General features: G+C 37.4%; 1 protein-coding gene across 7 annotated transcripts in view; it reads left to right on the top strand.

Moving 5' to 3' along the window:
- Positions 1 to 15,734, top strand: part of NOVA1 (NOVA alternative splicing regulator 1) — a 146,269-nt gene that overhangs the window by 116,102 nt on the left and 14,433 nt on the right. For 3 of the 7 annotated variants that reach the window (XM_029079495.2, XM_029079496.2, XM_029079498.1), the window contains exons 3-4: positions 1,255 to 1,421; positions 9,908 to 9,979. In XM_029079495.2, the coding sequence (XP_028935328.1) occupies positions 1,255 to 1,421; positions 9,908 to 9,979 (239 nt within the window). The other 4 variants (XM_029079501.2, XM_029079500.2, XM_029079499.1 and 1 more) reach the window with 4 other exon arrangements.

The following is a 15,734-nucleotide window of genomic DNA, read 5'->3' as shown; positions in this document are numbered from 1 at the left end:
TCAAAACAAGCCTTGAAGTTTCAGGGTGTTTTCCTTTGCTAACCAAAGTTTTCATCATGCCATTTCTGTGGGTTTGTTTTAGAATTGGCAGGGACCATGGTTCTTACATCTATGGTTGTCCCTTAAATGCTTTACTACAGTGCTTGGGACACATATGCTCAATGCTGTTCATTTTCGTTGTTTTTGGGCGTTTTTTAAATGATATTTAAGTGTTTATTGTGTGCCAGGCACTGTGCTACAAGATACAAGATAATCAGCTTGGACACAGAACATGCCCCACATGGGGCTCACGGTCTTAATCCCCATTTTACAGATGAGGTAACTGAGGCACAGAGAAGTGAAGTGATTTGCCCAAGGTCATACAGCAGAAAAGTGGCAGAGCAGGGATCAGAACCCAGGTCCAAGGCCCATGCAATATCCACTAGATAATACTGCTTCTTGATTGATTGATAGATACATAGAAAAGATAACTTTTTTGTGCACAGATTTATGTCATTGTCTGAGTAATTACTACACCACTTCAATGCCATCAATTCCTTTTTTGGCGTTTCTCTTCCCCTAGCCCAACTACAGTGCTTGGCTCGTAGTAAGCGATTAACAAATACATAATTATTACTGTTGTTGTTGTCATCCGAATAGGCCTTCTTTACGAGGATGTTGGGAAAGGCAGAAGCTGTGCATATGACAGTGGATGATGAAGGCATCCGCTTGTATTCGGGGTAAACCCATAGGTGTCTATAAAGTAATTTTGAGGTCTCCTTTTAAAACCTTGTTCTGATCCCATGAAAGATGAAGTGATTTTTTAATTTAGATAGTGACCGTTGGAAGAGTATTCTTTAACGTTTTACTTGCTAGAGTTGAAAATGTGAAGAAGGAATGGCCGAGTAACCTTTTAAGCCTTAAAAATCGGGAAATGTCCAAATAAGTTTCCATTACCCCCATAGTTGTCAAAGGAATCGCTTAAAGAAAAGAATCTAAAGCCACCTTGAATGCAAAAGGTAATAGGTGACTACTTTGCATAAAATCTTTTATTTATGTTCCTGGCCGATGGTATATAAATATTAGCATGGTAAGTTTGGTTTAAATATGCATGTCATATGGACAGAAATGCATTTGTTTATAAAGTTGCACACCTGTTTCAGTTGTCTTACTCACTGGTCTTTTCATGATTTAGGAGACTTACTAGGATTGTGATTTTTTTCAGCAGGGTAAAAGGGCTAAGAACTTTTCTAAGCATAAGTCTTTTCTCTCCAGGTACCACGGAGAGGGTGTGTTTGATCCAGGGAACAGTTGAAGCACTGAATGCTGTTCATGGCTTCATTGCCGAAAAGATTCGAGAAATGCCTCAAAATGTGGCCAAGACAGAACCAGTCAGCATCCTACAACCCCAGACCACTGTTAATCCAGACCGCATCAAACAAGTGAGTGTTTGCTTGGGAAATCACAGAAAAGCATCAGCAGCATAGTACTAATTCCTTAAGACAGAAGCCATAAAGGGTAACTCTCAGGCTGCTTTGAGGAAATGTCAGAGGTGTCCTAGTTGAGAATTTCATAGTCTCCTTCTTTCTACAGTTAGGCAAATTCGGTTCAACTGACTGTCCTTGTAATTGTACCAAAATGAAGAACAAATACATGGCATTTTTTATTATGGCGGTTTCCTCCTTTATTAACAGTGGGCTTGCTTTATCTCAAATACGTAGGGATTTTAGATTTCAAAAAACTCGTCCAATTTTGCAGTCATGCAGACCTAAAAGAGTAGGCTCTGGTGGAGGGCTGAGGGGACGGGGAATAGTCCAACCACCTCACCCCGAAACCCTCAGTTTTCCTAAATTGCTCCTTAGATCCAACAGTATATTTACTGTGCATTTAGGGATTATAGATTCTAATTGAATAATGATGTTGTTTGTGCACGTGTTCTCGAGTAAGTACAAATGAAGTATGCTTGACGGCCATGGCCACATTTCATCAAGATTGTTTTGTGTACTTGTACAGTCTTCACACATAAGAAACCCTGGCCCGTTTTTTGAAGCCTGAGAATTCTGAGTAACCTGATTTTAAGTGGTAAAACAAATGTCCATAAATAGATTATAAAAATGATTCATCTGATTTAGGGTCAAGTGGACATCCTGAGTGGTGTCATTGTACTCCTCAATCAGTTCATCTGCAGATCTCTTTCTGGCATTACATTGTTCTTCTCTAGGTGGTAAGATATTATCGAAGAAGCAAGAATAGAATTTTTCTTTGATTTTTTCCAATTTAGAGTAAATTTTCTTGTGCTGAGGTCGAGAATGAAAGAAAATACAGTGTGGGAGTTTCTTGCTTGGTTGGGAAGAGATCCAATCAGTTTTATTTATTTTTATGCATATTTAATAGAATCACCTCCGAACTAAGGCATTTTTAGTGGAAATAGGTTAAAATTTAGCTAAAGAACAGTTATTACATTTATAAAACTGGTGAACTAATACAACTTCGCAAAATTGTTCCAAACGGCATCTTATTTGCTCACACTCTTAACTACTCTGAGATTTTATTGTAAATCTGATGGAATAACCTCCATCGCCTTAAAATATGACACACGGTACGCACCTGTGTTTGTAGATGCTTTTCATGTTTCACACAAATCTCCGTTGAATTCTGTTGGGCCCAAAGCTGTGTGACTGATATAGAAATAATATAGGTAGGTACATGTATGGAGCAAGCACAGCTCTCTGCAAATCATCTTTTTCTGGACAGATTTGATAACCTTAACTGACCTTTTCTTTCCAACCATTTTTACACTCTAAATTTATCTTTTCATTATGCATTTTGTGAGTATTGCTGCAATTGCAATAACTTGTTAATAGCGTAATATACAAGAAAGTTTAAAGGCCAGAGTATTTTAATGAAGACTGTCCCCTTGCCCTCTTGGTCAAAACAGAGAGGGCAATCAGCAGCTGGGTAAGATGTGTGTAGGTAGAAATGAGCAGGACTTTGTGAAATGTGGGAGCATACAAGATATACAGGTCAATGTGGGTAGTAAACCTCAGCACGGATGAACCAGAGTCTCAGATTGTTACCACAAATTAGGCTACAACTCATAGCCCTTCATCAAAATTTCCATTTAAGCTGCTAGCTAAACTGAAGACATAAATTTAAAAAAAAGGTCATTTGTGTAAATTATTTCCAAACTGGGTGAAACAATAAAAGAATTGCAAATAAGGAACTGAGAAAGGACTAGTCTTGGGCCTCCAAATAGTCTGGAAATATCAAATGGTACCTTTGGGTCCTGTTAATGTCTCAGGAGGAATAAACCCCTGAAGCTGTCAGTTTGAGAGGCGTGCCCTGCCCTTCCTCTGGTGGAGGAGCTAATGAGAAACAGCGGGACTGAAAGGTGGGCAAAGCAGAATCACTAGAAATTTGTATGGGGCCTAGAGAAACCAGCCTCTGAATAATTGCAAGCTCTCTTTGAAAGCTGCACAATATATAATGCATGTATATACACACACTCACACACACACATATTCTCCCACCCTTAAGTAACCCAAAGCAGAACCATTTTATGTGTCAGCAATATGTTATACTTTCAAGTTTTCTAATTTGATCCACAAAGCAATCCCTAATAACTTGTTTCTCTCAAGTTCAATTCTAAACACCAGTGTTATTTCAGTTTTTAAGCATCTGCATGACATTTGTGCTATTGAAAAAAATCGACATTCATCATTCACTCGTAGATTTAGTTTTGAAAGAGAACCACTGCCCACTTAAAAAGATAAATTCCCTCGATAAAAAATTAATATTTATATAATGGTTATTATGTCTTCTGAAATAGATTAATGGAGAGAACCATTATAATAGCGCCTCCTGTTATTAAAATTCTTTCAGTTTCTCTGTTAAAAGTCTGCTATATAAGGGGCTAATCAACCAATTTCAGTTGCTGTGGGCAAAATACTTGCATATGTGTTCTTAGCTCAGAAGTTTTTGGAGTATTTTTAAAAAATTTCATTAAAACCTTTCGAGAGTAATTTTTTATGATCAAGACACTGGTGGATGAAGAAACATGAGAGAAACTGAAAGGTGTTTTTTTAATTTTGAGGTTGAAAAGGTTAACTCTTAAATAATGAATTTTTATGATATAAATGGTTCCATTTAAAAATGAAAATGTGAATGCTCTTGCTGTTTTAGAGCGTTAGTATATTCTTTCAGAATAATATTTCTCAACTCTTCATTCCAATATTAACCAAGTAATTTGAAGTTTCTCTACAATTTGGGCTATGATGGGGAGCTAAGGTTAACGCCTGCACAAAAAAAATATTAATTGTAAAAGAGCTGTAAATCAGGGGTGTATTTTCTATATGACTATACTAGAGTGAAGTTTTGCTATTTTTTTAATGGGAGAGAAGAGCAGCATATAGTGGGTTTCATTAAATATCAAGAGACAACAACAAATGGGTACTATGAGAAGCACAAGTCCAGTTTAGAAATAAGAGAAGGCAGGAGGTATTTTTAAACTTGCTCTCACTCCCCTCTCAACTCTGGTTTCTGAAACCTTGTACGGTCTCACATTTGGTCTTAAACTCTGATTAAGCTCTGTAATCAGGCAGTACAGACACATTCTGAATGGGGTAGGGTAGCAAAAATCTGAAAATGAGTATGTTCAAATAAGCAAAGCTTCCCACTGAAATCCACCCTTTTCACCAGAGACCTGAGAACCGGGTCTCATGTGGGAGGAGGCGAGGAAGGTCAGCATTGTCTCAGCAAAGCAGGTCTGTGCGCGATCCAGGTCTCAACTGACAAATGCCATTTATCCCATCATTTTCAGTAGCATCAATGGGTAATACTACATTAAGAAAGTTGTCAGGTGCAGCTGCACTTATTCTTTGGGGGAAAAGAAGTCGTTGCTAAAGTCCCAAATTGAACATCTGATTTCAGTCTAGACAAGCCAGGTTAACTGGGATCACGAGTGCTTCTGAATTTGTGTTTTGCAAAATTGCTATCATTACAGTGTGGTGTGAGAACAGGTTCTCAGAATTAAATCTGCATTCTAAGATTATGTTCCAAATTCCCTTAATTTTACTAGCCAAATTATTTTGTAATGGTAAATTTATGCCAACTCCTTTCCCTTTCCTTTAGAGGTGGAGAAAAAAAAAGAACCCTAAATAATTTAACAAATCAGAAAGTCAGTATATTTTTCCACAGGACTAGTAATAGCTGTGTAAATATTCCTTCAGTATTTTAAAAAATAATTTAATTTCACTTTTAAGGTGTCTTAAAATGAGAGAGCAGAAAAATACCCAAGACAAGACAGTGTTTTCTTTCACACCTGAACAGTATTAGCAAAAGCGAGATAATTTTCAAATAAAACAAATCCTAATTTCCCCTTGTTCCAGGACCCAATTTAACCTATACAATTTTCTGCTAACTTGAACTCTAGATAGGAATGAATAACATATATTTGATGGGTCTGTTACTATAGCCTTGCTTGTAATTATGAAAGAGCTTCAGTAACAGTATGAATGTGTTCGTCTGGGAAAATTGAAACTCCTAAATGGGAATTCATCTTATAATTTCTAATCACTTTCTCATTCCCTGAAGCCTAATAACTTCTGAATTCAAGAACTTGCCTATTGTAAAACACACTCTTAAATTTTTAAATTATTCAGAATCATTAAAGTTCTTCAAACTTTCTGTAATAAATCCTTCAGCCTTTAAGTGTATGAAGCAGAATTACTGAATAGCTGCTTAAGATGAGTAGATAAAAATGTATTGGGTCATTCGTATGAAAGAGAAAAAGTTTTAAATAAAACTAAAAAATACTGCCAAATCAAAAGCCCTGATTTGCTGTTTTTCAAGTTAGAAATAAAATTTTATTGTGATTCACTTTTCTGTAAAAGTTGAAATGTGGGGAGTTTAAACCATATAATCCTATAAAGCTATTTACGTTGGGTTTTTGTTTTTTTTTAAAAAAAAAGGGTCTGCATAGACTATGCATGAAATGTGGATGTGAAGCATATAAGAGGTACCTGCAAGTTGTTTTGTTGGGGCCGCTATCCTAAATTTTACACTTTGTACATGCATAAATATTATAAATGTAAAATATTGAACAAAAAGATGTTTAACCATGTTGCATAATTAAGGGATTTTAAGACTTTTTTTTGCCCCATTTTTCTGACTCATTTAATGGGAACCAAAAAAAGTGTACAGCAACTGGATATGGTTTTTAACAAATAATTGCCATATATTCATCAAATATCTGTACACTGCCCTGTTATTTATAAGATGCCATTTCTTACAGAAGGGGCATTTAATTTGCTTCTTAAGGAATCAATCACTGGTGTTTACTGAGTGCTGCTTACTGTGTGCAGAGCACCATATAAAGTACTTGGGAGACTACAGCACGATAGAGTTGGTAGACATGATCCCTTCCCACAAAGAGTTTACAGATTAGAGGGGGAGATAGATATTAGAATAAATTACAGATGGGGGAAAAGGGAGAGAATAGGGATATGAACATAAGTGCTGTGGGCTTAAGGGGTGGAGATTCAGATGCACAGGTGAATCCGAACGGAGGGCAAAGAGGGGAAATGCGGGCTTAGAGAAGGCCTCTTGGAGGAGGTGGGATTTGGAGATAGGGTTTAGAGGTGGGGAGAGTGGTGGTCCCTCAGATACGATGCTGGGGAGGGAGTTCCAGGCCAGAGGGTGGCTCTGGAGGCAAGATAAACAAGACTGAGGAACAGTGAGTGAGTAGGTTGGCATTAGAGGAGCAAAGAAAATGAGTTGAGACCTAAACCATTTAGTGTGTTTCTTCTTACAAGAGAACTCACGAAGGAAACACGTTGCTGTTGTATTAGTGAAACAGGCAGCTGTCTGATGAAACAGAACTATTGATTATTGCCTCCATTTTGTTGCTGGTTTGGGAATGAAGGCGCCAAGAATACAGATAAATTTTAGCTGTTTGTAAATTCTAGTTGTTCATATAGCTAAACCTTTGCCATCATTATATTTCCCTTATAATCAAAGTGTATTTAATTTCCATTCATAACACTAAATTGCATTCCCTGGAGGCTGATGAAAATATGCTCTATTTCTTCTTAGAATTGATTTAATAAGATCTCCTAAGTTGCCTCCCCCCAAATCAAATTTGCACAGGCATAAACAGTAACAATCCGCAGATACTTTCTACATTGTGGGAATATAAGAAAATCCATTCCCTCTTAAAATATATTGATTTAGAGAGGGGAAAATAACACAAAACTATGACCCCATGTAATCAAGAAATTCAATGTCATTTCAAAATTCCATCTACTTTTTAATCTTTAGTTCTTCCCAAATTAAAAACCCTTATTCTCTTAATTTCAAAGCGGTCAGTTGATGACCTTTTACACCTCTTTTATGCCTGCCAACAAAATTGAATGGGAAGGAGATTAGAAAAGAGTCTTAGGATTTTAATGGCTTTCTGAAAATTGACTATTTTTGACCACGCTAAATATTCTTTTTCGTTTATATCCCAAATACAATGAATTTGCAGGACATCTGAATTAGCAAATCTCTTCAAATGTATGGGTTGGATTGACTTTTAGCTCAGTCTCTGAGCCTGTGACACAGTCTCTACGACAGGCAGAAAATTTGGGGAAGTCAGGATTGTTCTAGGCCTTGGCAAAATTGAATTTCTAATGAAGATGAACTAAAGTTGCTCCAAAACCTTATAAAAACAGATGTAAGACTTCCCAGTGATTATTGATTACCCGACTCCCTTTAATGACACGATCCCTAGAAACTGATGTGCATTTCCCTGGACCTTACTGGTAGTTCATGTGTTGAAACAGCCTTGATCATGAGCTCTTGAGACACTTTGATTTTGAAGCATTTAAAAAATCCATTTTAACGGGGGAGATGAACCTAAAAACATTTACAGCTGAAGTGGTCAAAATAAATTGAGCAGACATATATACTTTAGTCTTAAGGAGGATGTAATCAAGAGGTAGGATGAACTTTGTAAAGAATCCAATCAATTCATGGTATTTATTGAGAGCTTACTTTGTGCAGAGTACTGTGGTACATGCTTGAAGAGAGCACAATTCCCCAAGGAACCCTTCCCCGATTCCTTGGGTTAAGATGAGATTCCTTGGCTGCCCGCGGCCCAGCTCTACTTGTAATGAGATATGCACCCGTTCACATTCACGGACTAAACCGTTAGGAAATTCTGCAGGACAAAAATCATCCAACGATATTCCAAATAAAGCCCAAATTGGAAAAGAAAGCATTAGGGATGTCTAAAGGAACTGAAAGTAAAAGCATTCATGATGGCCTACCAGGTTAAATAAGGAAAATGAAAAAGAGGAGCTTAATTTGTTTCCCTTCAGTGATTTTGGGGAATCTACTGGTTGTGGTTTTAACTTCTAAACTTAGTTACTAAAATTTTAGAATCAACAGCATGGTAAAATGGATTTCACCTCAGAATGGCTTAGCTTCAAATTTACTCAGAATGATATAATTTAGTAGAGCTGTGTTCTAGTTAATAAAATTCTAATCTTGAGGAGACTCACTGTATAAGAAGCTTACTTATGTAGGGCAGTCTCTGACCCTAGGATAACTGAAGCAAGAGCCTGTGAATTTCACACTATTTCTCACTTCTGACAGCTGTACATGTACACAAAATTTTGAGGAAATCCAGAAAGTTTAAATGCAGAAAAATTGTCTTACTTGATAATTTCCCCAACTCCATAAATCCAAGTAGCCACTGAACCTTTAATGAAATACACTTCTTTATGGGATAGTCATTTGGGTTAACATTTGTGTGATGATTCTTGAATTTAATTGTAAAATATTTTGACTTCCATCCTGCCAGTATATTTACAGATATATGTGTATGTATATCTGTATCTCTATATTCAGATATACATAACTACATATGCATCACAGTTTAGAACGTCTCATTAATTAGGCACATTGTTTAAGAAGCCCAGTTTGGTAGGCTCAAGTACTGTACAGTGATATGTCTTAAAGTGATAATTTGACTAATTTTAAAAGTTGTTCTGTTAGATCTGGATATATTTTTAAATAATTATGCAGTGTTCTTTTGTTTAACAAATGTTCCACTGTGAAACATGTGAAGTATATGTATATTGCCTAGCCAAATGATCAATAAATATGACTCCTAATTTATTTTTGTGTTTATTTTGGACACAGGCTGATGCTACAGTATATAATTAACCTTTGCCCGTATTAAATGAATGATCTTTTAATATAAAGGATAAATATATTGAACTAATTTGTTGTGATGGCATTAGTTGCATGTTCATCCATCATGAGATTGATGTTTACATTGCTGCACATGCATCTTGATTAAAAAATATATTAATATTTTAGACGATAATTCATTACTAAAAACTCAGCTAGAACTTAATTGTCTTTAGATATGGATCACCTCATTCTTATGAAATCAGCTAGTTATTTATGTTCAGCAGATAGAGTAGGTGGATAGTTTTAGATGCTGAAGTAAACTTCATTTCACCACTCCTTCCAAACCCAAGCACCGTTCACTGACAGAAAACTGCCATTGCAAGGTTTCTCATTGAACTTGTTGGAATTTGCCTTTTATTCTCTGTTTCCCCCCCAACAGAGGAGAGGGGAAAGAAAATATTCTACATGAATGTGGTCCGGCTATATTTTGTTCTCATGGGCATTTTTGCCAATCACCATCTTGATTTCCAGTCATGAATTTGTTTTTACATGCGTATGCTTGCATACTTATGTGCATCAGTTACTTGACTGATCTTAAAATTCCATTAAGTTTGAATGAGTAGGAAACAAATTCGGTTCTTAGGATTCTTTTCTCGTTATATTACATTTTTATTTTATTTCCTTTAATTTAAGTGATCAGTTTAAGGCTTATAACGGTTGATTTGCTCCTGAACTGCTTTGTTCCCAGACATTGCCATCTTCCCCAACTACCACCAAGTCCTCTCCATCTGATCCCATGACCACCTCCAGAGCCAATCAGGTACAGTATCATCCTCTCATCTGCACCATACTTTTCACGGGCGGTCGCTTGCAAACTGGAAAGCAGGATCTGGTGGGTTAAGGATTTATTCGTTCATTCACATGTTGGCACCCATAATCATAGTGACCAAATGCTTTTATTGCATAAGACATTTTCAAATTTCAGAACCTGGAAATGGGAAATGCTATTGAAAACGTATTTGACTTTGTGAATCTCCGACAACGGCACGGTTTTATCCTAAAGCAGGGTGTGGAGGGGTATTGTGACAATCTGACCGGTACAGCTGAAGGTGACTAATTTTGGGTCCTTTTTTTTCCAAGTGCGTATTCCCAGACTTTTTTGTGCAAAAGCGAGTTCATCCAGAATGTTAAATTTAAATGTTTAACTGTGGTTGTGCATTAGCAAAGGTGACCTCTTTCAGACACTATAATGGAAATGTGATTTGACCTGAGAGGTATAGTATCCTGTGTAAAGGTTTACAAATAGATGAAAATGTTGCATTATCCTCAGTGTTGAAAGCAAAATAAATGATTTTATTTGGATTATTTTAAAGATGATTTTAATTTCATGGTTTAGTTTTACGTTTAAGAAAAGATTGACAAGAAATTAGTCCTAATATTCTGATGAGGAAAACATTTTTTCAGATTGATTAAAATTATTGTGTTCAATGCATTCTCTACAAAATAATATATAGACATCTGTATAGCATATTTTTTCCTCTTTTTTGTAGACTCTTCCAATTATTTACATCATTATGGTCATTTCAGAATCCAATTTATGCAAAGTAAATATTCTGTAAATAATATGTATTATTACAGAATTACTAAGATTAGCAGGGTATTAATAAAGATTCAATTTTGGATACTGAGTAAGGTTTCAAAAATACTCTCTAAAAGTGTATTTTGTAAATTGGATAATTTTCATAAATTCTATGCAATTTTTCTTTAAATGCAAAGGGTTGATTCATTTCAACATGAAATGAGTTAACCTTTGGTAGTACACATTAATAAGAATTGTTTTCTTTCTATGGCATAATGGGAAACCCATTAATGTATGTCTATAAACAAATGTGCTGATGCCAGTGCCAGTTCTTTAGCTGAATGCATTGCATTTGAATATCAGACACTTGAGGAGTTGTAACAAAATGCAATTTCAGAGAAATTCTATAAGCAAAACTTCAAATCAGGCTCCATGCACCCATTGCTTTCAAAGAGGAATATACAGTTTTATAAGTGATTACAAGATCAGAATGTTATGTTCAGTGCTTTCTTTTGCTTTATCTTAATTGCACTTAAGGTTTTTTTTTTTAATTACAAGGTTTGAAAATGTTGGGTAAACAACAGATCATTAAGCTTTCTTATCTTCTCCTGAAATGTTCTCTTTGTTCCTTTCTTCCAAAACAAAAACATTTCTGGATTTCTTTTTTAAGGACAAAAGTATCTGAACTTTGAAGAGGAAAAGCATACTGGGGCTTTTCAGAAGGGAATTCCATCATTCTGGTGGTTTGAAATCAGATTTGTTGAATGCGCTTTGTATTTTCAGAGTACTTAGAATAGTCATCAGGCCCCCAGGTGTCATCCCTTGCAAGCATTGTGCTTTCCTACCCATCTGGACTGATGGGTGTAGGCAGAAGAGGGTTGTAGCCCACATAGTAATAAAAACAATAATAATAATGTTGGTTTTAGTTAAGCGCTTATCACATCAAGCCAACAATAGGTTATTTAAAATCAAAAGCAAGGACACGTTTCTATATCCAAACCAAAGCTCCCCACTACACTTGTTAAATGAGTTGCATTCATAACCCATCTTGCTTCTCAGAGCTTGTACAAATAAGCAGCATCTCTGGCCCTAGACCGTAAGTAAAGGCAGAGATGAAGAGACGGATATGAGAACCGTAACGGACGCAAGGAGTCGTATTTGCCATTAATCTTTAATGTTCTTATTAGTAGATAATTATTTTATCCCCCACAGTATTTCCTAGTGGAGTCTATCCGTTGCGGCAGGAAACATGTGGCCCACGATAAGACAATTAAATTCGTGCTGTTCATTGTGGTGAAAAGTGACGTAGCTGGCAATTGTTTCCAGGCAGTAGCAGCAATTAACATTCCGCTCCAGTGTATCGACAAGTATCTGCACTGCGGCTGTCATGTGAAAATAAGCTCCAGCACGGTAATCTCAAACCTGTCATTAGTCCTGTAAGTAACCAATAAGAGGATGGGCACACGATCTGGATTTTTGATTTTCTTCATTAGCTCCATATTCTCACCCAAAGGGATCCATGCAGAGATGAATTTCCTTGTAAACACTGTTAACACCATATATGGAGCTGCCTAAGTGGGGATAATTCAGGAGATTTGGAACTACTTTTAATTTGTTTTTTTAACTGCTGCTTTCCTTAGTAGGCTCCTTCACATGCCTAAAAATCAGCTAAACTCAGCATCAATCGCTATCTTTGTCCTCTTGAACGACAAACCAGGAAGACATGAACTTTTCCGTAAGGACTTTAAAGACTATCCCAGGATACAGCACGGTACCAAAATTGAAACCAAAAAAGCTATGCATCTGTATTAGCTGTTTTTGATAGCTGATTTGTGTTTGAGTGCTTTGTTTTTTCTCCCAGAATTGTCCTGAGGCACTTGTCTATGTCAAGAACTAATGGACTGCAAAATTTCAGTGTACCCACCCCCGCAAAAAAAAATTATTGTTAAAGATTTAGAAGGACAAAAAGTACATAAAAAGTTACTTTTTTGTATTCCCATAATTTAAAAATGTTTTTGCCCTACACCTAGAATTCATCATTTTAATCCAAGTGAAGTTATTTTGTTCCTAATTCCCAAGATATTGAACATAACTGTTTCTACTTGAAAACCTGATATACTGTGGCTTCAAAAATTGTCCTTGCTATAATAAATGACCCTGACGCTGTAGAAAGGAAACATTTTATTTACCAGAAGAAAATCCACTTTACTTGTATGTAGTATGCAGATGCAAATGAAAGAAAATAATAATAATAATAATAATAATGTTATCATTGGTTAAGCACTGTTCTCATTCAGTGAAATTTATTGAGGACTTACTCTTCATTCAGTTGTATTTATTAAGCGCTTACTATGTGCAGAGCACTATGCTAAGCGCTTGGGAAGTACAATTCAGCAACAGAGACAATCCCTGCCCACAACAGGCTCACAGTCTTGTGCAGAGCTTTCTACTAAGCTCTTGGGAGTCTACAATAGAGTACACAGGTACAATCCCTGCCTTCTACAAATTTACCATCTAGCAAAACATTTGCAATCTAGCAATTATTTGAGATACTGAGCTGTTAAATATATTAAAATACTTTAATGAAATCTTTAAGTTTTAAGGGGCATTATATAAGCTGCATGCTTTGTGAGATATAAACATATTTTTAACTATTTCCTTCATATAAATAGAAGGTTAATATTACATGTTAGTCAACACTCTCCTGATTTGATCTATATCCGGAAAAAGAAGCACAGAGTACAGAGTGTTTTGGCAGTGAAAATTTGTCAGTGAAGCAGATATGATGAGTCAACTGGGGTGTGCACAGTCCTTAGAAACTATGAAATCCTCCAAATGTCATAAAAAGGGTTTCAGACTCCTGGTTGGTAGGGTTAATATGGTTGATAGTTCAGTGTCACGTTAAACTTTTTTCATTTCAGTAGGATGCAGTGATATTCACTATTAAAGAAGCTGGTGCAGAACCAGTTGAGCCACCCATTGACCTGTTTCCCTCCTCCTACTTTCCCAGTGTCCCCTTCACTGGGAAGGGCAGAGAAGTGGAGTGAGGAACAGGAGGAGGAGGAGGAGGGCTGGTAACTCAGCTACCACCACTTGTCCAGCCTGTTACTCAATCTCCACTCACTCTGGGTGGGTGTGAAACAACAGACATTTACTGGGGATAATCCCCTGAAAAGGACACAAAGAATATATACTGATTTCTCTCCTATCTGGGTCCTAAAAAGAAAAAAAAAATTACAAGTTGCACCCTTTTGACCTGATTTTCAAGCCCATTTCTTTCTTCCTCTCTGTCTCTCTCCCCCTCATATGTCTCTTTCTCTCTGTCTCTCACACACACACACACACACACACACACACACACACCGCTATTGTAGTAGATCTATCGTCCTCCATTGTTGATTCTCGGGCATTACATGCACACTTGAGATTCATGGGTTTGAACACAATGTCTATCTTTGTCTCACTATTAGCCAACCAAGTGATAGGCAAAACTCAACTAGAAAGGGTATGTTGGGAAACCGAGGCATGGCCATAGTCTGGAAGAAGCTCTTTTTGCAATACATGTTTATGTCTACTAGAGGTCCCTGGGATTTTTCAGACTGCAAGAACCACAAGTAGAACTGTCTACATTCACTCCATAGTTACAGTGTACAGATGAGGAATAGGGAAATTCACTTTTATTAGCAAGGAGAGTTCAGCTAGGAATGTGAGTTTTCCATTGTTCTCGTATCACCCCATGGTTCTTCATGTGGAGACAGTGACTGCTGATAACTCAGGTATCAGAATTCAGAAAGTAATAAGAATGAAATAAGAGTTGGGAGGTGAAGGAAAATACTGTCAAAGGGTAGCTCTCTGAATTGACATTGCCCAGATAAATCACCAAAAAACCTGCCCATTGATTTTTGTTTTCAGAAATGAGTTCATTGTGCATTGTAAGAATTACAGTAGCAGTTCTTTAGTTTACAAGTTCCAGTGTCTGTTGAAATCCACGGCGTAGTTACAAATCAAAGAAATCTGGGAGTGGGCTGAAGGGCAACGTTGATTCCCTTACGAAAAGTTTCCCACAGAAACAGAGCTATCAACAGTTCCCAGACTAATGTGAAATTTCTGGTTCAGCAATCGGTGTATTTTCCTCTCCCCTTTCTCGACCCTCCACATTCTGTCAGTGAGTGAAGCCCAGTCTGTGAAGCAGTACTGATTTTAGCACCAGAAGGAGAGTAGAAACCCAGGCTGCTGAAACGAGCCATCGGCAGCCCAGAAGGCTAGGACGGGCAGATGCTTTCAAAACCCGGTGAAGCACGGTTTCACCCGGGATGGAAAAGCAGTGGGCAGTAGGGAGACGACCGCAGCAGACAGGCCAGTCTGCCGGGGCCAATCGGGAGACCTTTCTTTCCTCGAGCAGAGGACTGACCAAGATCAGGAGACAGTGACAGGCGCAGCACGCCACAGATCCAGCCGTGCAGCCACAGACTTTTCAAGCACACAGTGTGGAGTGGAGGGCCAGTCAGGCAAAGGGCCTTTTGAACTACCTCCATATGCATCAAGAACATCTACAAATAGTTCTCTATAAACCACCCTAGACAACTCTAGACTGTAAGCTACTTGTGGGCAGGGGACATGTCTACCCACTCTATGTTGTACTCTCCCAAGTGCTTAGTAGGTGCTCAGTAGATCAGTCATATTTATTAACTTTGTGCTGACCAGTAAACTAAGCGCTTGGGAGAGCACAATACAACAGAATCAGCAGACACGTTGCCTGCCCACAACGAGCTTACAGTCAGTAAACAGCACTGATTGATTGATAACTCCACTCTCTACTCCCCCAGTTTCCAAATCTTCCATGGATCTGTTCTCTTCCCTCCTCCCTGCAGCTCCATGGACACTCCCTGGGAGTTACTAAAGCATTTAGGGAGTTCCATTAAAGCCCCCAGCCCAGTAGGGGAGCCTTTAGTGAAGATTATACCCAAGTTACTGGAGCAAGATTACTTTCCCTCCC

This window comes from Ornithorhynchus anatinus, chromosome 14 (genome assembly GCF_004115215.2).
Source record: "Ornithorhynchus anatinus isolate Pmale09 chromosome 14, mOrnAna1.pri.v4, whole genome shotgun sequence".
NCBI lineage: Eukaryota > Metazoa > Chordata > Mammalia > Monotremata > Ornithorhynchidae > Ornithorhynchus > Ornithorhynchus anatinus.
The sequence above is the reverse complement of the archived record's forward strand: the minus strand, read 5'-3'. Positions and strand labels throughout refer to the sequence as shown.